The sequence below is a fragment of the Gobius niger genome, assembly GCF_951799975.1.
Source record: "Gobius niger genome assembly, chromosome: 3".
Lineage (NCBI taxonomy): Eukaryota > Metazoa > Chordata > Actinopteri > Gobiiformes > Gobiidae > Gobius > Gobius niger.
In genome coordinates this window covers 1,794,019-1,820,876 of record NC_136854.1, presented here as the reverse complement: position 1 = coordinate 1,820,876, position 26,858 = coordinate 1,794,019, and the positions used below count along the sequence as shown (strand labels likewise).

Sequence of the window (26,858 nt, the reverse complement as noted above, 5' to 3'; positions counted from 1 at the left end):
ACCACGAGTGTAACTATTTGCTCTCATTCAAAAATGAAACATTTTTCAAAAACAGAACCTGCTCTACCTTTGAGCCTCTCCCAGTGCCCAAGTCACCAAATACTTTGAGTTACATCCACTTCAGGATTTTCAGTGCTACAGGGCCATTTTTGGCTCAAAATTTGACTTTTTTTACATAAACATGTCCCACCGACCCAAAAAATAATAAAAACTGGTAAATTTACTATCAGTGCATTTTTATGAAGTCAAACTAAAGATAGAATCCACATTTATTTCAAAATGTTATTTTATGAGTGAAATATTAGAGAAACAAAATGGGGTCAAAAATGACCCCAGGTGACCAAGAGTGTAACTATTTGTTCTCATTCAAATGTATGAGAAAATTCAAAAATTGCATTAACACAAAAGTTTGACTATTTCCACTTGGAAACTGACCAGATAGTCCGAGTTATCCTCAGAATTCGATTTTTGATATTTTTTGTTATGGTGTTTTTTTTACATAAACGAGGCCTACAAACTGAAAAAAAACTCATTTTTTTTGTATCAGGCCATTAGTCTGAAGCTACACTAAAGATAGAACCCAAACTTATTGAAAAAGGTTATTTTATGGCTGAGATATTAGAGAAACAAAATGGGGTCAAAAATGACCCCAGGTGACCACGAGTGTAACTCTGAATTATGGGGCACACAAGGGTTAAACAAACTCAATCTTACAGATCTGAGGAGAAGGCCGGTGGGCTCATCATGGACCAGTCGCTCTTGACAGACTCACAGACGGGGCCTGGTTCAGAACCTTCTGGTCTTTATTTGACAAAAAAAAAAAGATTAATGTTATTAAATGTATATATGTTTTGTTTTGTCAGTGCACTTTGGTAAATCCACTTTGGTAAATCCAGATAATAAATATATCTTTGATAATGTATGTGGAGCATTTATAACAATTGTAATATTTCACTATTTACCATCTTCAATAAATGTTGAAAGTGGTTTAATAATAATGACTTACTTTGGGCCATGTTCTGCTTTAAAGTCAATAAAATGACTCTCAGAGCGATCACTTCTCATTGACACCGGGCCGGCTCCAGGAGCAGGTCTGTGAACACAGAGCAGAGTTTAGAGGCGACTCCGACACGATGGATGTTCAGGTTACTTAGTAACCCAGGTTCTCTGAGTGGAGGGTCTATGGATGTTTCTCTCCCACTTCATAGGAATCCACATCCTTAAGTGGTGTTTCACCATCCACAGCTCCACTCGTCCGTTTGGCTCAATTACCCATGATGCACCTGTGGATCATTCGCTTCGTTGGAAAGCTCAATGTTACCTCGGGCTGGATACTGTTAAACTACACCAGTATGGTATCGAAAAAATAAAAGTATCAAAAGCAGGTACTGGAAAAAACTCTTTCGAAGCCCATAACCGATCATAGAACTGTTATTATGAATATACAGGTTTCTGGCGTTGGAGACATGAAGCTCCTCTTTTGGGAAAGTGAATTGCTCTTTTGAAACAGAGATGCAAAAATTGTCAGACTAATCCAACTTTACTGGCATAAGGCTCAGTCAGAGGTTCTGTTTGTGAGAGAGTGGGAGCTTTTGAAGATTGAAATTTGTAAGAAAATATAGCAGTGATCTGGTTAAATCTAAACGGTAATATGAAGAAATAGTTATTTTGGAAAGAAGAACTTGTAGTGAATGTGCATTTTCAACCATGAACGTAATAAAGAACTCCAATCACAGCATTTATGCTCATGTTAAAATGCTCTGATGATCATATTTACGAATGCATTTTACATTTTCACTATTTAAATGTTTACAACATAGTGATAATGAGCACAACATAAATGTTTGGGGCTTTTGACTTCTATGAATGGAATTTTTCTGACCTTCTGATTCAAAGTTTGAGAGCCGCTGGTCTATAGCCTTCAGTTTAGCCGTTAGCGATAACACACACGCTCTGTTTGGCTGTGCACGTGCAGGACATGCACACGGAGCTGAAATATTGAGAAAGAAGTGTTTCCTTTTCTCAGAAAAACGTGCTATACATGCACTTCAGTCACGTGACTTCTGTAGTTCTAGCCGCCATTTTGAACACCGCTGCAACAGTATTTATCTGCTTCAACTAGTTGAATTCAAGATGCTACATCAAAAAATCGCACACTTGAGCAGATGAGCTGAACAAACAAACAATGAAGATCGAAACCTTGGGATTTAATCCTTGTAAACTGTCTGGAGATTTTTTTAACGCCAAATAAAATCAGTGACAGTTCACCGCATCTGACGTTTGCGGACATCTGTCGACATGTATGTGGTCCATAATCCCTCTCCATACACCGGTGACGCCGGACTATCACTGCTTTACCTCAGGATGGATCACGGATGCAAAGATACATCAGGTGAAGAAGCACAAAATGTTATTGGTCACAGGAAGGGTAAGTAATAAACAAATAAACGTATCTGCCTTTTGTGAACGTTAGCATGTGTCGCACTCATCTCTCTCAAACAGTAAAGCTATGAGGACTGTTATTTTGTTGTTTTGAGTCATGAGTCATGTTTTATCGATAGTTTATGGTTTTATCAGCTATGGATCGGGGTAAAGTTAACAAGTTTACGTCGCTCTCCCCAAAGAGCAGTTCACACGGGTCAGTCAGCGACATTTTATCTTCCCCCGCCTTTACCGAGCACATTTCCTCCAGTTTGGCTTTACCCAAAGCTTTTGGCCTGGAGCTTACAGCCTAGGCCAGAGTATATTCATGTAGGTAAACGGATAGCCTAGCGTTTGTTTGTAGCCTAGCCTCGTTTACGCTACAAAGTTTCCTCATTGCTTCACTTACCTGAACCAAAGTGCTCACTGCACAGCTGGGAGTCGGCTGTGGGTCCAGTGGTCTCTCCTGAGGGCAATGATCCATTTCTGTCGACGAACTGGACTTTAGGAAACTTGTAGAAAGCGAGTCCCTTTTTGAGACAGGGTGTTGTACATCCCACAGCGCAACAGGTGGATGGCCTAACAACGGTGTTCGGTGCTTCGATATTCAAAATAGCGGCCACAACAATGCATGACGTCACAGGAAATGCATGTATAGTTCTGATCGAGCTGTCACCAAGTCTGTCTTTTTTAAAAAGAGCCACAGGCATCACTTTTCCTACCCTAAAGTCTCTTATGATGAGCCTAATGGTCGTTGACGACACAGCTGTGGTTTTTGAATGTTCTTTATCTTTGAGATGGAGACAAAGCGGAGAGAAAGAAGTGAACTTCCACTCACAGAAAACAGATCTCTGAGCACAACTTCACCAACAACCTTTGTTTAATATATATATATATATATATATATATATATATATATATATATATATATATATATAGTTTATTGTATTTTGTTATTTATTTTTTCAACAGTGAACTGAAGAGTCATCAGTGCAAGAGCAGGGAATGACTTACTGTGGACCATGTAGTATTTTAGAATCTCCATAGTGTTTGTTGGAGCGGTCACTCCTCGCTGACACCGGGCCGGTCTCAGGAGCAGATCTGTGACACAGAAGTGACATCAGCTACGTTTTCATCAAAGAACATGTACTTCTGTCTGAATCTGCATCATAACTCCATTTAACAAAAGATCATTAGGCCCGAGCGCCATCAGGGCTGTCGAAGGGCCTCTTGTAATCGTGCGGAGCGCACTCCCCGCAAAGCGCTCGCCTCCTATCAAACATGCACTAACGCACTCCTCTCGTCGTGCACGTTCCATGCACGTGCACATGTATCAGAAAACAAACATTGTAGTTGGACGGTGCGCGGAGCGCACAGAAAAATTGAGTGCGAAGCGCTCCCCTCCTCTCAAACACTCACTAATGCACTCTACTTGTCGTGCCCGTCCCGTGCACATACATAATGCAAAAATCAACATTGTAGTTGTACAGAGCCCATATTTGCAAATTAGCCTTGGCTATAAATGTTGTGGTACATGTTTATTGTTCACACATGTCCCTATCAAATAAATAAAATAAATAAATAAATAAAAGTCAATGGGCGACTGAGGTAGGAATGCGCAAGCACTTTCCGAAAATATATAGTTTATGGCGCCCGCGTAAGCGGAAACACTGTTCTCCTGTGGGAAAATTATTCTTTCTTTCTTTCTTTCGCGCCGTCGCGATTTTCACCCAGTGAACATCGACGAAAAGTCCCAGATTTTGGCCCAAAATTCATATATATGTATGAATATTCATATTCATATATTATGTTTTTACTACATATTTGAGTTTCAGAATATGATATGACTCTTACATGCAGCAGAAGTCTGAAGTTCTGTCTAAAGCAGAAGCTCCATGACTTCCTTCTTCACTTCTCAGTCTGTGACTGAAGAGCAATGAGGCCTCTGACTTTTTACTGGAAACAAAGAGCTCACTGCATTTAGCCTCATGTTACTGTCACTCATGTCTGACCTGAAGTCTCACTCTGAAGAAAGTCAACTCACATTTACACTGAGAAGGTTGGAAGCAGTGTTCATTTCGTCGACTAAAATATTTAGTCTTAATTTTAAGTGTTATTTTTGACGACTAAAATTGGACTAAAACTAAATTAAAAGTTTCTCATGAGACTAAAATTATGACTTAAATGTCCAGATATTTTAGTCGACTAAAATAAGACTAAATAAAAATTAAAAGGAGAGACTAAAATCATCCAAACTTGTATTGAGCGTCTGAAAGAGCCTCAGATCATGTAAATTCTCTGCCAAAGGATCAGCTCTGAGCTTTGTTCATGTGGAGCAGCTCCATGAAGCAGAGGAACAACATTAAATATGATTATAATCAATATTATCAAAGCAAAGTCCACTAAATTAGTCTTAAATTTAGTCGACTAAATTTACTTGCAATTTTAGTCGACTAAAACTAGACTAAAATTGAAGATATTTTTTTGACTAAAACTAGACTAAAATCAAATTACATTTTCGTCAAAAGACTAAAACTAAATTAAAATATGTTGTAAAAATTAACACTGGTTGGAAGGGCGACCCTTGTGTCACCTTGCATCCAAATGCCCCGAACGTAACAGCGGGTCAAAATGACCCACAAAGGCGACACAAGGGATGTTCTAACATCCTGCAAAGAAATCCAAGCAGAAACTGTCCAAAAACTCACAAGTTTAATGGATTTAAGAATTGTGAAGCTGCTCAAAGAAGGTCCTGTGGTAAAATATAACTTGACCTATTGAGATGTTTTTGATTGAATTATCTTTTGATTTCAGTAAATATGACCTCCTAATGCTGCAAATTCAACAAATGACCATTTTCAGTTAATTACAAGCTTTAAAATGTATTGAAACGATGAGTTGCATAATCATGTGGAACAGTGGATTTTGAGGTTTTTACTATATTTATTTTAGAAATAAATACTGTTATCACTAGGATTTTTTTCCAACCACATTTAAATGATCCTCGACCAGTTAAAGACTTTCATTTGAGTTGACAATTTAGGAAATCAGTCATTTGCATAATAATTTGTAATGCGGTGTTCACATTTTTCTCTGTATAATGTATAAATTAAGAGCAGGGTTCTCAGTATTGTCAAAAAAGTTTTTTTTGTTTCGGACAAATACTTTGTCAGATACCGAGAGGGCACATTAGCGCATTCCAAAAATCCTAACACTAAGACCCTCGGGAAAAAACTTAAAAAACAAACAAACATAAAGGCAGTAGCAATACCGTAAATTTAGATTGAGGGAGACAAAACGGGGCAGGGCGGTGGGCGAGGGCCGATAATCGCCGCTTGCGGCTATATTTTACAAGTGTTTCCATCATGCAGTTGTTGTGGATGATGGCAGTGGTTTCCATGGTTACGCTCCATGGATGTGTGTGATTTAACTCTAAGTGCAGCCTTTTCTGTTCTCGTTTTATTGTCGACCACATTAATGTATCAGAGTGAGTTTGTTTTTGTCTGTAATGCAGTGAATACATGTTCATGTATGTGACACATGTTAAAGCTAAACAAAAGTATTTTACCTGCTCTGAAAACAAAAACTATCCCTGAGTGTGTTTTCTATGTTTTCTAATTGAGGTCCAGCAGCTTTGGCCAAACTCTAATAAAAATGCATTTTCATTTTGAACACAAATCTCAAAGTGCTAGAGAAAATCAGAGCAGTGCAATTTAAAATCCTACAAACACCAATAACATAACAGTGCATTAGTCACAGAGCTCTGTTGTTAGAATGAACTCAGCCACAAAGACAATGATGTTCCTGCACATCTGGGATGTAGATTTTTGGACTAGACCGGCCACCGATGGATTATTTTTATTTTATTTGTCCTTTATTTATCCAGAATAAAACTCACTGAGATTAAAAACGTTTTTCAAGAGTGTCCTGGCCCAGATGCAGGGGAAGAAGTTTACACACGCTACAATTCTGAACACATAATCACAAATAAACATTACATAATTAAATCAAGATTAAACTCAGATAAAACAGCTGCATGTAAAAGACCAATAGTGATTTAAAAGTGTGAAGTTTGAATGAAGTTTTCTTCTTCTCTTCTGTCCTCTCCAGTCCAAAGCTCCGCCCACAATCATGTGTTTGTTTTATTCATAGTGTGAAATTTTATCCTTTAAATCTGTTTCCATCTTCCAAAATGTGCACTTTGTAAACATCTAAAACCATCTCAAGCGAGCGGATAAACGTTTCCTGTGTGTCCATCACTCGTTACTAAAGCAAAACTTCAAACTGCTTTAAAGTCCAGTGATGGAAACACAGTGAGTGTAGGAGCTGACTCTGACATGGAGGACAGTGGTGGATCTGACCTCTGAGCTTCAGGCCGGTCAGTGGCTTTAGAAGGAACGGCTTCGTCCTCTCTGACCTCTGGCTCCTCCATCGTGTGTCCAGTTCTGCCTCTGAGGCTGAAGCTGAAACAGACCAGGGGAAATAAGGTTCAGTTTAGTGGAGGAAAAAGGCCCCGTAAAACATCATCAAAAAGACAAGGAAACAGTTCCATGGTGTTTGGGACACCAGGAGGCCTGGGGCGAATGTAGTCAGTGAGTGAGGAGTTGGTGGTGGTCAGAGGGGCCGATGGCACAGACTGGTTGCCTCTACTCCAGGGCAGATGTGGCTACAATAGTAGCTTACCACCATCAAGTATGGAGTGGAAGAATAATGCAATGTAAAGGGTCTTAGAGTGTCCAGAAAAGTGCTATATAAAACTGCTACGACCGGGTATGACACAACATATTTACAGAAGGACACGGACAAAAAAAATAATGTTATTTTGGTTTCTTTAAAGTTTCTGTTAGAGATGCTGGAAAGAAGGAACCTCAGGAAGCAAAAGCCCGGACCACCCCGTGCCCCAAAACAAAACCAAAGTAGCAAATGAAAGGTGGACCTGGTGATCCGGCCAAACAGAAACACAAGGTGCAGCAGCGGGTCAACCCTGTGGGGCTGTAGAAGCCACTGCTGACACCGGACTGAGGAAAAAGTCAAACATAATCTACACCCAGAATGAAAGAAAACTAAAACAGGACAGCTGGTCCCACCAGGACAAAACGGAACAAAAACCTACGGCAGCAGGGCAGGCTGTGACATGCTGCCGGCTGTCTGGAGCTCACACTGGAGGAGCGAGGAGAGGAGGAGCTGAAATAATAAACATGAAACTGAGCACTTCAGATCTGATTAAAGAGTCAATAAATCAGACTGTAGACAAAAGGCCAAGAACCAGGAAATGAAGGAAGAAAGACTCAACCAGACTAAAGACTAAACCAGGTCTAAACCAGGACTAAACTAGGTCTAAAACAGGTCTAAACCAGGTCTAAACCAGGTCTAAAACAGGTCTAAACCACGACTATACCAGGTCTAAACCAGGTCTAAACCAGGTCTAGCTCAGAGCAGGGGTTGAATATGATGAGAGCAGTCGAACCTGAGCGGATCCACAGAGTCCACCGTGTCCCAGAGAAAAGTGCGTCTGAAGGAGAGACTGGTTTGTGCGTTTCTTCCTGGAGCGACTCAGAGCCGCACCTGGATTGGCTGTGGTCCAGGTGGGCGGGGCTTGAGTCCAGGTGGGCGGGGCTGCAGACAGGTGACAGGAGGAGAGGCTCATACAGCAGACAGTTTGCAGAAATGCTGTGGAACCTGCCCGACCAGGAGCAAAGAGCAGCTCCGCCTCACGTGACTCAACAGTCAGTGATTAGACTCATGTGTTTGAAATAGGCACAAGTGGGAGGAGCTACATTTGTACTCGAGTAACCTCATGGAAACATGTGCATGCCGTTTTCGCCGAATTAATTATGCTAACTAGCCGCGCGCATTTGGATTCACGCATTATAAATACGCAGCTTTGGAGACGAGCTAGCATGGTTCTAGTGAAAGGTGGAGCTCGTGCAATTTAGCCTAAACCAACGAAACAATTTACTGAAAATACACTTAAAGGCTTCAAATATGGTGAGACTGAATCAGACTGAAGCCCTTGAGTTTTTTGTTCAGGCCTGTGGCCACAGAGACATCATAGTATCATCATTTTTTGCAAAATAGCATTTTAATGCCTGTTTTAAAGTCACACGTGTGTTATTCTCAGCACAACTATCCTCTGTCCCTGGTTCAGTCCTCCTGTTTAATGTGGTCTGCAAATAATCATTATGCTCTTCCTAAAACCAGCCATTTCAATTGGCCCAATGAAAGTAGAATATTCCACCCTAATCTAAATATCTATGTCACTACAGGATTAAAGGTTATTCCATTTACGTAACTGAAGCCAAATCACATGCAATTTCAAGTCAAACATTGACTTGAAACAAACAAACAAACAAACAAACATACAACAAAAAGAATATATAGTTATGGTATATATAATTAAGTTATAATAGAATATAAATGAACTAAACTTTCAAACCACTAAACCTCTGTTATGTGGTCAAAGAACATAGAATATGAAACATGAATTTCATATGGGGGGGTCCACCAAGATATTTTGTACCCAGGACCCAGAATTTGGTACTACGCCCCTGCTCGTACTATATGGGTCTCAATCAAATATTGCTTCAATATCGAGGGTGCTGCAGGGCTGGAGCACCCTCTCAACAAATCTTTGGGCGACCAGGGGAATTTACCCGAATTACAAAATGTTAAAATATATTATTGCCTAAACTGTATCTCCGTTTTCTGCAAGTACACAAGTGCGGTCTTTCATAAGATTAATGTAAAATTGGCTGTGTCATTCACTCAGTCTGTGAAGCTCAATTGGTAGAGTGCTGGGTTCCCATCCATAAGACGGCTTGATCAATCCCAACCTTGACTCTTTTTTTTTTTTCTTATTATTATTTTGGACTCGGGAACATTGCTCATGGTAGCTCAGTGGTAGCGTGGTCGTCTCAGGTGCTCGTCCAAACACAGCCTTGACACTTTTCTTATGCTTTCTCCTTTTACATGGGCCACTGGACACAATATCCAGGCCTAAAACACATGAGCGCGGGGCGTTTCATAGATATTTGTCAGTTCGGCTGGTACATTTTCTGTGCCTGTGCAGCATCATAGGTCGAGCATTGGGCTCCCAACAATGAGACTGTTGGATCAATTCTGACCTTGACACTTTTTAGTTTTTTTGTTTGTTGACTTGGGGCAAAGAAGCGGGGGTGGTCGCAAGAAGCGAGAGCGAGCATGGGCAGTTGCAAGGGGGGGAGTGCCCCAGGGGTGAGGGCCTCCATCGCTGTGTGTGGCTTTAATGTTAAAAATGTTACTGACTATTTGACTAAGTGCGTCTGACAGAGAGACCGGTTTGTGCGTTTCTTCCTGGAGTGACTCAGAGCCGCACCTGGATTGGCTGCGGTCCAGGTGGGCGGGGTTTTAGTCCAGGTGGGCGGGGCTGCAGACAGGTGAAAAGAGGAGGAGAATTACCCTGAGGCTGAAAATCTCTGCAAAGGGAGTAACCTCAGCCTTAGCGACTCACATACATTTATTGACACCAGTTGTTTTTCAGTGGAACCAGACGGAGACCCTCTGCTTTAACAGTAAAGTCAGCTTCTGTAAAGTGAGACGTCGGCCGTTGTGGAAACACTTTTTTAACTCTTGGCATCACAGCAATTTACAACAAAAACCTACAGAAATCTAGAAATGAATGTTGATGTTGAGACTTTTCCTAAAGGACATGAGTCATTCCAGACTATGACAAGGCAATGACTGGAACATATCAAATAAAAACGTCAATGATCATTTTTATATTTGAGAGACCAGTGTTTACATCAAATGAAGAGAAACTAGCCCCACAGCAAAGACCACAGTGCCACCTACAGCCACACGTCAGTATTACAGCTACAGAGATTACAACTATAGTTTGATTAGAAAATAGTGATAAACATGACTCAGCTAAAATAATAAACATGAAACTGAGCATTTTAGATCTGATTAAAGACTTTAGACCAACAAAGGCCAAAGAACAAGGAAATAAAGGAAGAAAGACTCAACCAGACTAACGAGTAAACCAGGACTAAACCAGGACTAAACCAGGACTAAACCGGGTCTATCCCAGAGCAGGGGTTGAATATGATGAGAGCAGTCGAACCTGAGCGGATCCACAGAGTCCACCGTGTCCCAGAGAAAAGTGCGTCTGACGGACAGACCGGTTTGTGCGTTTCTTTCTGGAGCGACTAAGAGCCGCACCTGGATTGGCTGCGGTCCAGGTGGGCGGGGCTTGAGTCCATGTGGGCGGGGCTGCAGACAGGTGACAGGAGGAGAGGCTCATACAGCAGACAGTGTGCAGAAATGCTGTGGAACCTGCCCGACCAGGAGCAAAGAGCAGCTCCGCCTCACGTGACTCCACAGTCAGTGATTAGACTCATGTGTTTGAAAGAGGCACAAGTGGGAGGAGCTACATTTGTACTCGAGTAACGTCATGGAAACATTACAGGATTAATGTGACGTAAACAGGACCCGACCCCCTGTGTACGGCGCCCGGGTCCCGAACTGAACTGCAGACCAAAAACTGTGAAGAAGCTGAATATATAAACTTTATCAAACAGGGTCAATGACTTCCTGGAGCTTCAGGCCCTGAACATGCCTGATGCTGCCCCCTGCTGGACACCGGGAGTCACTGCACATATCATGGGTGTTGAGGGTAATGGAGGCCAAATCAGACGTGAACCGCTCGCCTCAAATGTGGAAAAGAAAAGGTTTAATTTAAGGCCAGACGCTGCAGGTGAAACACGGATGTTTCCAGATTCTACTTTTGTCCACTAAAGGTCACATGACAGGTTTAATGCTTCTGAAAATATGACTTATTTACAAGAATAACATCAGTCGCATCATTATCAGTTCAGTGAAGCAGTGATTTGAATGAAGAAATGTTGGGCAGAAAAGTTATTTTAATTAGATTTTTGAAGCTGCTGACAGGAAGTGACACAGATAAAGGTAAAGTTCCAGAGCAGTTTGACTCATTTCTCATTGACTTAACATGATTGGTATGGCAGTCCCTCCAGGATTTCGCGGGCATTTTTTGTGATTGTTGCGGGTAAAATGCCATTTTTCCATGAGTTGCGAGGAAAGGTAGCAATTTTAAAACAATATATTTTTACAATAAAAAATTTGGGATGCACCGATACCGACACCAGGATCGGGTATCGGGCCGATACCACATGAATGAGGACGAGTATGAGAACAAGCATGTGGTGTCGGCCCAATACCAGAAACCGATACCATTTGACGTGCGGCCAGGCAGCGCACCGACGAGGCGCAGCTCTCAGCTGAGGAGAGAAGAAGCAACAAACCGGAGAATTCTTTAGTGGAAATACATTATTCCACATAGAGCTGACTTTATTACAGACTGCGCTCTCTAAATCTGAGTCTGTGCTGGATTTAACCAGAGCTTAATGTTGTTAGTGCTGCAGCGTCTGCAGTGTTTACAAGATACAGGATAACGTGCTAACTCGCGGCTAGCAGTTTTGGCCATTCTGACACCGTTTTAAACCCAGGGGTTTATTCATCTGAAAAACTAACCCAGCAACTAAAAAGTCCTCAGAAAATCCAAATTAAAGAGATACAGAACAGTGAAAACGCTGTAGCTACTTGCTAAGAGGCTACAGACACACGAGAAAATCTACAGGAGCTGAAGTAAAGACGAAAAGAGACCATTTAAGTAACATCTCAATACTGTTGTAAAATTAAAATACATAAATGAATAAAGCACAGGCATTGGGGAGCTTTAGGACATGGGCTTTTCTGTCTATGATGGACAGCGCAATAAAAATCCCAAAAATATATTTAATGAAATTAAAATCAATTAAAGCCGCGCGCGGCGATAAAGGTCCTCACACCACGCGCGCTGCCCCTTGCGACCGTCCCCGCTCGCTCTCGTCCAAACCTGCTCTCGCCTCTGCCTCACACCCATCCTGGCATCACTCTTGCGCCGGCAAGAAAAGAGAAAGCATTATTAAAGGAGCTATATCCTGCTATTTTAGCCATTCCAAAGTTAAGTATAGGCATTTATATGATATAGTGTACCTCTACCATTATGGAGCACTAATTTTTGTGATAAATATAAGTGTTTTCTGGAGGTATTTTTCAAGCCTGGAAGACACAACGCTTCGATTCAGTTAACTCCGCCCCCTCTCTCCGCATATACAACTTTACCGTAATATAAATAAACAGCAATAAGTGAAATTGCTTCACGATGCAGTTATACGGAGTTGACATCTGCAACACAGCTTTATAAATGGCTAAAACACATGCTAATATGCTACTATGCTAACACACAAGCTAACCCGCGTTTGGATTGACTCACCACTCTGGTCCATCGCTGTTTACATTGTGGGACTTGCGTTGGTTATAAAAGTTAATCCAGTTTGGTTCTGGCGAAGGTTCACCAAACATCCATCAGTGACAGTCACAGAAAAACAATATTTTGGCTGATAGTCGCTGAATCCCGGAGAAAAAAAACAGCTAGATGAGTGGCCTCTTCCTAAAAAAGGTTGAATAAACTCTGTAGCCAAACGCGCTTCTTTTTCTCCGTGACATTATCGTTAGTTAAGAATAAAGAACATGTGAGTCCAGTTATCACGAGCTCCATCTTCACAACTTCACAAACATGACGTCTGTTCAGACGCTCAAGGCGATGTGTTTTTTTTTTTTTTCTCTTTGTTTCTCTCTTACGACAGAAATAATAAAAACGCTGTTTTACAAATTAAAATCAGGCTGTAAGCATAGAATTAAGACATTACATTACAGACGTTGAGCACTTCCGTTCCGCTGTTACGACACAACTGAACACTCAGTCGTTCACCAGGAGAGGGAGGAGCCTCAGAGAGCAGGATTCAGGAGGATTGCTGAGAGCTGCGTGAATGAAGCCACAAACCACTCTGGGGGTGTTTTTGATAAGGAAATAGCATAACAACATGGCTAAAAGCTCCAAAAAGTTGATTTTGCATGATATAGGACCTTTAAAGTGTAAAAGCCATATTTGAACTGGCAACCTCCAACACCAAAGACCAGCACACTATCACTGACCTGTAACTCCATATTAATATGGGCCTGATGTGGGCAACTCGTTTTTAAAATACCGGTTAGAAATTCGCTCCCAGGATACCACTGGAGGAGAGTGGTCAGTTCAGGTCATGTGTCCCCCATACATTTTTTTCAATTGTTTTCGACATTGTCCCCAGTGTTGCCTCAGATGTTTCCCTACTATCCCACAATTTCTTTGTCTTTAGTTTGCATATTCTGGAAGCGTTCTTTCCATGTTTTTCAAGAGGGTGGGAATATAGGTGTTGATTCATGTTATACCCATTCGGTGGCAAGTCCAAAAAAAAAAAAAGTCAAGGTCAGAATTGATCCAGCAGTCTCACTGTTGGGAAACTAACACTCTAGCTATGATGGTACACAGCCAGGAGACAGCCAATGCAAGCTGACCTGAAAAAATAACTTATGAAACGCCACGCGCTCATGCGTTTCAAACTTGGACAAGTGTGCAGCGGCCCATGTAAATGGAGAAAGCATTAAAAAAGTCGACCACACTATCACTGAGCTATAAGTCCATACAAAGAAATGAGGGCGAGGATTCTCTAAATTCACGGGCCGAAATTAGGTCCCAGCACCCCAGTGAAGGAGAGGGGTTATTTCCCTGTTTTTAATGAGGGTGGAACCATAGGTGATGATTCCTGTTCTTCCCAGTGAGTGCAGCGTCCAAAAGAAAAAAAAGAAAAAAAAAGTGTCAAGGCTGGGATCAATCCAACAACCTTTCGCATGGGAACCCAGCACTCATACCAATGAAGCTACACAGGCTGAGTGAACACCAGTTGTGTATTGGCAACAAACAGGATTGCAGTTTGGGCAATAATATATTGAATCATTTTGTAATTAGAGTGAATTCCCCTGACCGACTAAAGATTTGTTGAGAGGGTTCTCCCTCGATATGTGAAGCAATGTTGTCGTGCGACCCATGTAGCACGAGGAACACACAGAGAGGCGGACAGGAAACAGCCGGACTGAACTTCCTGTGATTGTTAAGTCCAGAAAAAGCTGAATTCCGAGTCCAACATGCTGCCAGTCAAAGAACTCTGGCGATTTTCACGGAGGATGGGTGGGCCACTTACAAGCCACTTAAAAGCCAATTTAAATGCGTTTTTGGCGATAGCGGCTGCGTTTGCAGGAACGGACCTAATGGTGATTTTGACAAAAAAACAATGATTTTGAAAGCCACATGGGTTTGGGACATGTTGGCCAAAATTGGAGGCTTTCCACTGGAAACTCGAGGATTGGGGCCAGAAGTTTGAGAGGTACGATTTTGAAGGTTTGAGGTTCGGGCCAAGATGGCCGACTTTCTGTAGCATTTAGGGCAGCGTCATAATACATTTTTTTACATGTCCTGACGTGGTCTATGTCCTTGGCCAACGTCACTTTTTTACGATGATTTTTTTTTGCGACCGGTCTTCAGTTGAGTCAATGTAAACTGCCTGTTTGAGGGGGCGCCACAGAGCCAACTTTTATTATTTTCTCTCGCAAACCCCACCCAAAATTAGAGCTTGTGGAGCACTACGATTTGACCCGTTACTTGCATATCAGTTATTGTTTGCTACGTGAATTCTTGCGTTTTCGTCCCCCGTTATCGATATTGATTAGTCCCTCGCGCTCAGGCCTAATATATAAATGGCATCGGCACAATTCTAATATAACTGCTCTTAAATGTGTCGCCTACTTTACTTAAGGAACTGTACATGAGTAAATTAACTAATTACAAACCAATCTGCTGTGAAAAAAGTAAGAATGTTGAAGAAAATGCCTTGTACTCGGATCTGTATTCGGTATCGGCACGTACTTAAATCAAAGTACTTGTATTGGTGCATCCCTATAAAAAAAATACTTTTCTTTATATTTTATATCTGTTTTGACCAAAGAGACTCAATAAAAGACTTAAAATATCTGTTATTTTAGATAATTGTATCATTTATAAATAAACAGAGCCATGTGCGCCCCTCCCCTCTCGTCTCCTCCGCTCAGCTACAGGAAGTGGGTGGGGCTAACTCAGCTACAGAAAGTGGGCGGGGCTAACAGGCCTGTTTCTGTGAGCGCAGGGTCTGAGACAGAGCCATGAATGAGAATCCGAGGAGAACAGACCAAAGGACGAATGTTTATTTCACACATGGACATTGACCTTCGGCTCCGGTTCAACAGAACTGTGAATCCTAAAGCTCACGCAGTAAAAGCACCAGCCCCTCACACACACGCCACCGCATCATGGGGGAAAGACGCGTCTAAATGCACAGGCAGCGTTTATCTGTCAGATAAACCCGATATCGCCAAATAAAGATCCAGCAGCAGAGAAGCAACTCAGACAGAGCGCAGTAGGAGATCCATGTGAGCTCACAGCGGCTGTAAAGAGGAAGCGGAGCTTCAGGCTCAGGTAAGTGAGAGGAGGCGGAGCTTCAGGCCCAGGTAAGTGAGAGGCGGCGGAGCTTCCGGCCCAGGCGAGTGAGAGGAGGCGGAGCTTCAGGCCCAGGTGAGTGAGAGGAGGCGGAGCTTCAGGCCCAGGCAAGTGAGAGGAGGCGGAGCTTCAGGCCCAGGCGTGTGAGAGGAGGCGGAGCTTCAGGCCCAGGGGTGTGAGAGGAGGCGGAGGCAAATACGTGAAAACAAAATATGTCAAATATATTTAAATTATCAGAAACTCACTTTAGTTTCCCATAAATTGTGGAGTTAAGGAAAAGTTGCTAAGGAAATTGCGCATTATTGGAATAGTTGTGGAAAAGTTGCGTCTCCGCACTGATTTCGTGGCGTTTGGTTGATGTTGCGTTAATACACTGCTCACAAAACCTTAGGGCACACTCAAAAAACACATCCTAGATGTCAATTAATTTGATTTTTCGGCTGAAAATCTTTATTCATAGTGTTGGGCAATGGGTTGAGAACAAAATAACATAAGAATGATAAATGGAAATTAAATTCTCAGCCCCTGGAGGTCTGGATCCAAAATTATAGTCAAAATCAAAGTAACAAATCAGATCACTGGTTGATCCAAATTATGTAGAAATTCCTCCAAACGAGTCTGTATTATCCTCAGTCGTGTGTGTGGCCTCCACGTGCCTGAATGCACTCCCTACAACGCCTGGGCATGCTCCTGATGAGACCACGGATGTCCTCCTGAGGGATCTCCTCCCAGACCTGGATTAGAGCATCAGTCAGCTCCTGGACAGTCTGTGGTGCGACGTCGCGTTGATGGATGGACCGAGACATGATGTCCCAGATGTGCTCTATTGGATTTAAGTCTGGGGAACGGGTAGGCCAGTCCATAACATCAATACCTTCATCATGCAGGAACTGCTGACACACTCTTGCTACATGTGGCCTGGCATTATCAGGCATCAGAAGGAACCCAGGGCCCACAGCACCAGCATATGGTCTTACAATAGGTCTGAGGATCTCATCCCGGTCCCCAATGCCAGTCAGGGAACCTCTGGCTCGCACATGGAGGGCTGTGTGGCCCTCCAATGAAATGCCTCCCAGACCATCACTGACCCACCACCAAACCGGTCATGCTGGATGATGTTTCAGCAGCAGAACGTTCTCCAGGGCGTCTCCAGACTCTGTCACGTCTGTCACATGTGCTCAGGGTGAACCTGCTCTCATCCGTGAAGAGCACAGGGCACCGTTGGCCAATCTGCCAATCGCTGTGTTCTCGGGCAAATGCCAATCGGGCTGCACGGTGTTGGGCAGTAAGCACCGGCCCAACTTCGTCGGGCCCTCATACCACCCTCATGGAGTCGGTTTCTGACCGTTTGAGGACCAACATGCACATTTGTGGCCCTCTGGAGGTCTTTTTGTAGGGCTCAGGCAGTGCTTCTCCTGTTTCTCCGTGTACAAATGAGCAGATAGCGGTCCTGCTGCTGGGTTGGTGACCTCGGTCGGCCCCCCCCAGGTCTCCTGGTGTACTGGCCTGTCTCCTGGTATCTCCTCCATGCTCTGGACACTGCGCTGGGAGACACAGCAAACCTTCTTGCCACAGCATGAATGGACGTGCCATTTTGGATGAGCATCACTCCCTGAGCAGCTTCTGTGGGTTGTAGATGCTCCTCATGATACCTCTTGTGGTGAGAACACTGGACAAATGCAAAAGTGTTCCAAAAATACGGTGCAAAGGATGAAGACAGGGAAATGGTCTGTGGTCACCACCTGCAAAACCATTCCTCTTTTGGAGTGATCTTGCTAATTGCCTCTCATTTCCACCTGTTGTCTGTTTAATTTCCACAACACCAAGTGAAATGGATTCACTATAAGCGTGGCTTCCTAACCAGACAGTCTGATATCACAGAAATTTGATTGACTTGGAGTTACATTGTGTTTTTTGAGTGTGCCCTAAGTTTTTGTGAGCAGTGTAGTTGCGATCGCAACATCGCGAAATCCTGGAGGGACTGACTTGTCGATTCACACGACACTAGAATCACCTAGGAGTTTGAAGAATGACCTTAAAGACAAAAATCAGGGAATTTGTAACTTACAGATGAACGATACAGTAATAGAAGTGACAATTTTATTGTTAATTAAAAATAAAAAATTATAAATAATAAATCCACTTTGCATTGGTCACATATTTAAATCAATGTTATTAATTCATTTATTGATTTTTTTTAATGACAGTTGAACTCAGGATTCTGTAACAACAGGATTAAGAAAAAGACAAAGACGTGACCGAGAGTTTCCCTTCATACGGTTTAGTTATTTTATATATTTATCTGAAGGAGATTTTCCAACATCTCTAATGATTTACTTTTTTATCAATGAACTGGGAAAGGAATGTCAGGAAAAGGTCATGTGACTGAAACTCATCTGCATAATTGAGACTCTGATCCTCAGTCTGACAGAGACACTGAGGAGTCATAATCCAAGAGCCAAAACCCAGGGATCAGGGTGTGAGTGAAGGTGGTGTTGAAGGTGTGGAGGTGGATCAGTTCCTCAGAGGAGATTGTGTAGAAGGACAGAGAGCCAGAAGCACAGTCCACATACACCCCTACTGTCCCAGAGGAGGAGCCGGGCTGAGGGAGGGGGGTTAGGTTGTTTTTATGCCAAACAGAGAAACCATCTTCAGAGCAGAGCAGACTCCAGGACTGATCATTGCGTCCAAACCCACTGTCATCATCTCCTCCTTTCCTCCTGATTCTTCTGTAAGACACTGACATATAAACCCTCCCTCTCCACTGGACCTCCAAGTAACAGCGCCCAGTCAGACCAGAGTCACACAGAAGCTGAGGCCAGAACTCAAATCTGTCCTGATGATCTGGATACGGCTGCCACACTTTCACAAGTGTGGCCTTCTTGTTGTTGTCAGACAGTTTGAGGTTCCTCTGAGCTGTGTTTGGATCCAGAGAGAGTTCAGTGAAATCTGATGGAGAGAAAACACAGCAGCAGTTAGTCCCTGTTCACTCTTTAGAGGAGAACGACATTTATATTGATTTGAAATGGACCCAAAGATTCAAATCTAAATATATCAACAAAGACATGATTGATATAATTGTTTCATTTTATGTGACACAACTGTGACATTTAAGGAATATTTTCTATTAAAACTTGAACATTTAAACTCTTAGAAAGTGGTTTATCAAGAACAAAACACATATCAGACTCATGAAGGTGTAAATTTAGTTTAGTTCCTGTAAATTAAGAATTTAAGAATATTAAAGACAAAGACAAAACTTGGTTCTTTTCTAAATAATAAATGTATTTTCCGTTCTAATTCTCAAATGACTTTCTTCAAGTTCAAACGTGTTGAAATAAAGTGACTGTGACGTCGCTCATTAAACACGTCTCTGTGGTTCATGACTCAGAGTTTCAGGTTTAATGAATTGAAGCTCATCGGTAAAGCTCTTTCACAGAGTGGAGCACGTTGGGAAATTCATCTGGAGTTTAAAGATGATCCAAAGCTCCTTAGCAGGAGGTCTGATGGGGGGGCGGGAATATGCAACAGTGGGCGGGGCTGCGTGTCAGTGGGCGGGGCTGTGTGACAGTGGGCAGGGCTGTGTGACAGTCGGCGGGGCTGTGTGATAGTGGGCGGGGCTGTGTGACAGTGGGCGGGGATGTGTGTCTGTGGGCGGGGCTGTGTGACAGTGGGCGGGGCTGTGTGAGGACTGATAAAGTCTCAGGTTTAACCTTTGTGTCGTCCTTCAGTTTTCATTCTGTCGCCCCCTGGTGTACACAAATGGACACACTTTTCAAACCAAAATATAAAAACCTAATTCTTTCATCTTTTTATTTTTTCACGAATCTCAGGAAACACTTCTCACCTTCTCAAAACTACCAAACATGTGATTTATTTGGGAGTTTTAACCCTTAATTTGCGCAGCCGGGGGGCCCCAACCCCTGGTCTGGCTCCAGAACTCAAGCGCCTGGTGGCCGGGCCTCTGCCCACGAGGCCCGGCCGGGCACAGCCCGAAGGGACGACGTGGGCCTGCCCTCCTGTGGACCCACCACCCGCAGAGGGATCCTTAGGGGTCGGGTGCAGAGAGGACTGGGTGGCAGTCAGAGGCAGGTGCCTCGACGACCTGGTCCGCATGCACAGCTTCTGGTGTTCGGGACTTGGAACGTCACTTTGCTGGGGGTGAAGGAGCCTGAGAGATCAGGTGAGGAGCTCAGTTACCCGAGAGGAGCTCGGAGTAGAGTCGCTGCTCCTTCACGTCGAAAGGAGCCAGCTGAGGTGGCTCGGGCATCTGTTCCGGATGCCTCCTGGTCGCCTCCCGCGGGAGGTGTTCCAGGCATGTCCTAGTGGGACAAGGCCTCGTGGAAGACCCAGGACACGGTGGTGGGACTATGTCTCCGAGCTGGCCTGGTGTCGCCTCGGGGTCAGAACAGCTGGAGGAGGTGTGTGTGGATCGGGAAGTTTGGGCATCTCTGCTGAGACTGCTGCCCCCGCGACCCGGCCCCGGATAAAGCGGAAGAAAATGGATGGATGGAACCCTTTATTTGCAAGTATCAAAGTCATATATTTGATCATTTCATTTTGCAGAACAAGAGTCAGGTTTGACATTTGTCCTGTATTTCTTCAGTTTGGACCTTGTTCCTGTCGTCCAGATGAATGAAATCATGTTATTTTCCCACTAGGATATAATGGAGCCATGGCAGAACCTGGACTTTTCTCACATCAAACTTCACATTTTAAATCTCACTGTAATACAGGAAAAAAGTCACATATCTGTGATGTCAGCGTTTCATTTGGAAGAAAAGGAGTTGAATTTGACATTTTCACTGCATTTCAGAACTTTCCACTTTTCTAACATTGTAACAGATGCATGTGTTTACAGTCAGTTTATACTGAAGCTGTGGCCCAGGGGAAACTACAGGATTTGTTTGTCTTTATGTTTTATATAAAATATATGAATATTATTAATATTAACAAGTGATTTATCAACAATAATGTTGAGTGTGAAGAAACAGCTCAGTGGGAGCGTCACAATCAGGGGTTAGTTTAGAAGCAGAAAAGTCTCAGGTTTGTAAACCTGAGGAAACACGAGAATAAATCCAGACTGAGCTCTTTGTCCAGGTTATTTTGTGTGTTCAGGTCACTTTCAGCTGATAATTACTATTTATAAACAAAAAAAATGAGTTTAGGCTACGCCCACAGCGCTCTGGTTCTCACAGAAACACAGAGTTTACAAACTGTGGAATATGAAACAACACTGGCTTTTCCAACTGTCAGAAAAAAAAGAATTTGATGATTAGTAAAAATGTCAAATTTAAAGCAGCACTAAGTAGCGTGTTTACCTTACTAAATGCTTCCCGTGGTGCCTCTGGGGGTAATACAAGTGTTCATGGGATGATTGGAGGATCTTTCATCTCCCCTTGGTGTCTCTGGCCAGAAAACCATGTTTGCAACTTGACTGCCACCGGACCGGTGCAACCAATACACACTAATAGAATCACGAAGAAGAAGCTAACAGGCTAACGGGCAAAGCTAACTGCGGGCTAGCGTCACTTTAAACAGTATTTACAGTGAAGTTTGAGTGAAAAAAGAATATTTCCATTATATAATTGGATGAACAATATCCCTTTGCTTTCCTGTCAGCACAGTATTTACTCTCCAAGACAATACGTTAAAAAATCGTAACTTGCTACGACACCTGTAGTTGCGCTTGTGGCCTCAAGAGGCAAGAGTTACTTAGCACTGCTTTAACAGATTTTCTTCCAAATGAAACCCTGATGTCACAGATTAAGTGATTTTATGCTGTATTTCAGTGAGATTTTCAGGGTAAAATCCATTGGAAATGCCTTATTTCCATTATATTCAATAGGAGAAAATACAGTGATTGTATTCATGTACCGACAATGGGAATGAGCTCCAATCTGATGAAATACAATAAAAATGTTGAATTTCACTCCGTTTCTTCCAAATGAAAGGCTGACACTGTAAAAAGTGAAGTTTTACACGGCTCTGGAAGAGCAAAGAAAAACATATATCATTCAAAATATAATCCCACTTTTGTGTAACAATTTCTTTCAGCTTTAACTTTTGAAACTGGGATTTTGAGGGTCCAGAACATTATGCTAATTTGCCTAAAAATTCAAGTTCCCTCTTCAGTCCTGGTGAAGACCTGGGTTAGAGGTCTGCACTGGACAGTCATGCGCCCGCCCGCAGCCACATGGTGCAGTACCGCTCCTGCCCACTTCCTGCAAAGGATTGTGATGTTCATTCCCGCATCTGCGATGTTTTGCCCCGCTCCTGTCACAAATCCCACAAAATGTGGATGTTTGCACTGCAGGAGTCCTGACCAGTGCAAGAAGACGTGGACAAGACCGCCTGCTCCACACACCGGGTTAGAGGCGGAGCAGAGGCGTCTCGCTCCGCCGTGCTCTCCCCGACTCATTGGGCTCATTGCCAAATCGAGTTACACAAAAAGTAAGTAGACCAGCTCAGTGTCGGGCCTGTCCATATAGCCTAGTGTAGAATAGCAAAGGTTGTTCACAGTCTATGGGACAGTCCCACCAGTTCAACCCCAAACTAAGTTATGCTCCTGTCACTGTGTAACACGGGCAAACACAGACTAAATCTATCAAGACAAACACACAGTCCTGCACTGGTCAGCTCCACCTCCTCCTTCCTCCTCCTCCTGCACAGCTCCCTCCGCAGTCTTCCACCTTTGTCCCTTTTTTTTGTTTCCTATAGCTCCTCTTGTGACGCCCTCTCCGAAATCTAGGAGTAATCAGGGACTCAGACCTGAATTTTAACTGACTCGCTTAAAACAGCCTGTTCACTGACCTCTCTAAACGAACGGTTCAACAGCTGCAGTTTATTCAAAACGCTGCAGCTCAAGACCTGACCAGAACCAGGAAATACGACCACATTAGTCCAGTGCTCTGGTCTCCGCACTGGCTTCCTGTCGCTCAGAGAATAGATTTTAAAATAGCTCTGCTTGTATACAAGTCTCTTCATGGTCCAAAATTTATAGCTGACGTGTTACTGCTGTATGAACCATCTCAGGCCCTGAGATCCTCAGGAAGGGGTCTCCTGGTGGTTCCTCAAGTCACCACTAAACACGGTGAGGCTGCGTTTCAGTTTCATGGGGGTGGCAATAAGGCTGGCAGGAACTGGCTCCCAAACATCAGGAGGAACGACCACAGGAGGAGGAAAAGCCGTCGGAACAACTTCAGCACCTGAGGAGCGACGGCAGGTGCTGACAGTAAGAAGTGTGTCTTTCCCGCACTTCTTACTGCCTCCCACAACATCACATGATTACAGCAGCTACACTATGGATAAGTTAAGGCTTATTTACAACTTTAGACATGTAAAATGGGCGCGGGGCAGGTGAAGACAGGCCTGTTGTTGTGGATTATGCTAAAGAAGTTTTTCCAAATGGAGCAAATCACACGACGAGTGAGAATCATGGATAAAGAGGTTAAGAGTTCTACGACGGATCCCCAGAGGATTGAGTGCACAGTGAGTGTAGAGCTTTTATGCTTTTTCTGAGGAGTTAAGTCTGGCTGAATGTGCCGTGTTGCACTGACTCATTTGTATGGTGGCCGAGAGGGGTCACAACAAATACAAGCGCCACAACAAATGCAAATGCTAAAACAAATACAAACGCCACAACACAACAACTTTTAGCCATAACACAACAACTTAACGAAAGCCACAACACAACAACTTAACAAAAGCCACAACACAACAACTTAACAAAGCCACAACACAACAACTTAACAAAAGCCACAACACAACAACTTAACAAAAGCCACAACACAACAACTTAACAAAAGCCACAACACAACAACTTAACAAAAGCCAAAACGGAAGTGACCGGGCAAAACGGAAGTGACCGGAGCCCGAAATTATTAGCAACTAAAAACACTGTTATGCTGTATACATTGTAAAGCAGATCAAATATAGCTTCACTACACAGAGCTACAAACGAGGGATTCCAGGAGGAAAAGTCTATTTATTAATAGCTAATGGCTTGTGGAACCGTAGCTGTCATTAAGCTAGCTTTAGCCGCCTCACCCGACGTACTTTATTTCAATTCATGTTCTGCCCACGGACGTGTATTTACATCACCTGTGATCACAAACAACGCACAAGAACCCGTTTTAATAAACTATATTCAACAGAAGACTTCAAACTGACGCGTTATTGATGTAACCGGACTCTTACTATGTTGTAGATGTGCTTTTGTTGATACATACGCCTGTTTGGAAGCCTAACACTATGTCTCTGGATATGTTTCACATGTACAGTATATTTATATTTCACTGTTGCCAAACTGATCGAATTAATGAGACTAAACGGGTCTAATCGATGTGGCTTTCTGTGGCGCCGCTGTGCGGCAGGGCGCACGGCTGGCGGCTGGTTTGCATGGGGAACATATGGCATGGTCATGGGCAGATCTTTCCATTGTGAAGATCTTCCACAACGGTTTTTCACATGCGGGTACTGTAGACTCGTAGAGAGGACGGGCGAGCATTACAACACTTTTGGTTTCGTATTGATTGGTCAAATAGCTATTTGAGGAGATCTTCACAATATCGGATTGCAACTGGGCTACAGTCATGGAGTTTACTTGTGCGCTGCATACGAGTTCAGCGGAAAGATGTCTGGCACTTTAATAGATCAGATGTTTTACTCCAACGAAGCTATCAGTAATTTGTCACTTGCACAACGTTAGTAAGACGCAAAGGATTTCTCACCGGGCGGTCACCATTAGCGCGGACCTCTTTTACGCACCACTGGATATGGGAAACTTCGCGCAGCAGGCCCCCAAGAACTGCTCCAGGTAAAGGACACCAGCCTCCCACTGGTGGTCCAGAGCACCTGTTCCTCCCGGTGCAGCTCGGTCTTTATGGGGCAAACATGAACTTTTGTCCTCACCGACCGACTGAATCTACCATTTTCCAGACTGAGTTGCGCGTCTTTACAGAATAATCTTTATCTAATTATAATATATATATATATATATATATATATATATATATATATATATATATGTATAATAATTATCAATAAAATAGCCTATGTTGATGATGTTGACATTTTAAAACTTCAAGTTTAAAAAACTTAAATGTCATGTCAAAGGGGCTGCAGCATTAGCCTGCAAAATTAAAGAATATGCCCGCTATCACATAACGCACACACAGCTGGAAGAATATAGCCTACTTCATGCAATCTGTTGAGCAGAAAGCTTTCATAACAAAATGCTTTATTTTTCTCGTTTCACAGGAACAGGCCTCGCCATTACACTAAAATGGAGGCGGAATTTCGAAACCCATGTTATAGGCTGATCTTATTGGCTCAGTTCACAAAATGATTGAAGTAAATAGCTGATGAATTCTTGCTATTATTCTCTTCAGGCTATTATATTTAAAGGCAGCTGCATTTTGCGCGTGCCATGCTCTGTGCGTCTTTGCTTTGTGGAGAGGAATAGAACTTTTGGCTATTGCACGCGCACACCTGTAGCTTGCCCTGAGTGACCCATGTAGAGCGGCCACAACCCGTGCACCCTGACGCACAGCGGCGCCACAGAAAGCCACATCGATTAGACCCGTTTAGTCTCATTAATTCGATCAGTTTGGCAACAGTGAAATATAAATCCAAACAGGCTTAAGTATCTACAGAAGCACAGCTACAACATCAAATAGTCCGGTTACATCAATAACGCGTCAGTTTGAAGTCTTCTGTTGAATATAGTTTATTAAAACGGGTTCTTGTGCGTTGTTTGTGATCACAGGTGATGTAAATACACGTCCGTGGGCAGAACATGAATTGAAATAAAGTGCGTCGGGTGAGGCGGCTAAAGCTAGCTTAATGACAGCTACGGTTCCACAAGCCAATAGCTATTAATAAATAGACTTTTCCTCCTGGAATCCCTCGTTTGTAGCTCTGTGTAGTGAAGCTATATTTGATCTGCTTTACAATGTATACAGCGTAACAGTGTTTTTAGTTGCTAATAATTTCGGGCTCCGGTCACTTCCGTTTTGCCCGGTCACTTCCGTTTTGGCTTTTGTTAAGTTGTTGTGTTGTGGCTTTTGTTAAGTTGTTGTGTTGTGGCTTTTGTGAAGTTGTTGTGTTCTGGCTTTCCTTAAGTTGTTGTGTTGTGGCTTTTGTTAAGTTGTTGTGTTCTGGCTTTTGTTAAGTTGTTGTGTTGTGGCTTTTGTTAAGTTGTTGTGTTCTGGCTTTTGTTAAGTTGTTGTGTTGTGGCTTTTGTGAAGTTGTTGTGTTATGGCTCAAAGTTGTTGTGTTGTGGCGTTTGTATTTGTTTTAGCATTTGCATTTGTTGTGGCGCTTGTATTTGTTGTGACCCCTCTCGGCCACCGTACATTTGATATGAAGCGTATGCGTTTGTTGACGAGTTTGTCTTGATAGAAAGCCCAAAAGCAGAACACTGAATAAACAAAAGGCTCAGATCACCCTCCCGTATGTGGCTAACCTGTCAGAACAGCTCAAACGCATTTTCTCCAAACACGGTGTTCATACATCACTGAAACCTTTCAACACTTATGCTCCCTGTTAGTACACCCTAAAGACAAGATCCCCAAGGGCAGGAAACAGCTCAGCCCTTAGAGAAGCGCCTCTCTCAGCACCGGAGGAGAACATCGTCTGGCCCGACTTCGGCTGTGTTTCTGCACAAAGAGGAGACGGGCCACTCCTTTGAGGACAGAGATACGTGTCTGTTGGACAAGGAGCAGCGGTGGTTTGAGAGAGGGGTCAAGGAAGCCATATATGAGAGAGCGCCCGGCCATCAACAGACGAGGGGGACTTAGGTTCCAGCTGTCCAACACCTGGGACAGAGCCATCCGGATGGGGCCCCAGACACGGCCTGGACCCGGGCCATGTCTGGGGCACCCGCCAGTGACGTCATCTGCCGTCACTGGGTATTCACCATCCACGCCCACCGCGTCTATATCTGCTGGGTGTGGTCACCACGGACAACAGCTCTGAGGAAGCT

At 43.3% G+C, this 26,858-nt stretch overlaps 2 protein-coding genes across 2 annotated transcripts in view; both read right to left on the bottom strand.

Moving 5' to 3' along the window:
- The window catches only part of LOC306960557 (NACHT, LRR and PYD domains-containing protein 3-like), a gene marked incomplete at both ends in the record, with an annotated part of 243,675 nt that overhangs the window by 76,723 nt on the left and 140,094 nt on the right, over positions 1–26,858 (bottom strand). The window lies entirely within an intron of this gene.
- Positions 18,291–26,706, bottom strand: LOC306960414 (stonustoxin subunit beta-like; the record flags this gene model as incomplete). Its single annotated transcript, XM_079552846.1, has 2 exons — positions 18,291–18,820; positions 26,520–26,706. 2 exons carry the CDS (start codon positions 26,704–26,706, stop codon positions 18,291–18,293), a joined length of 717 nt encoding a protein of 238 aa, XP_079408972.1.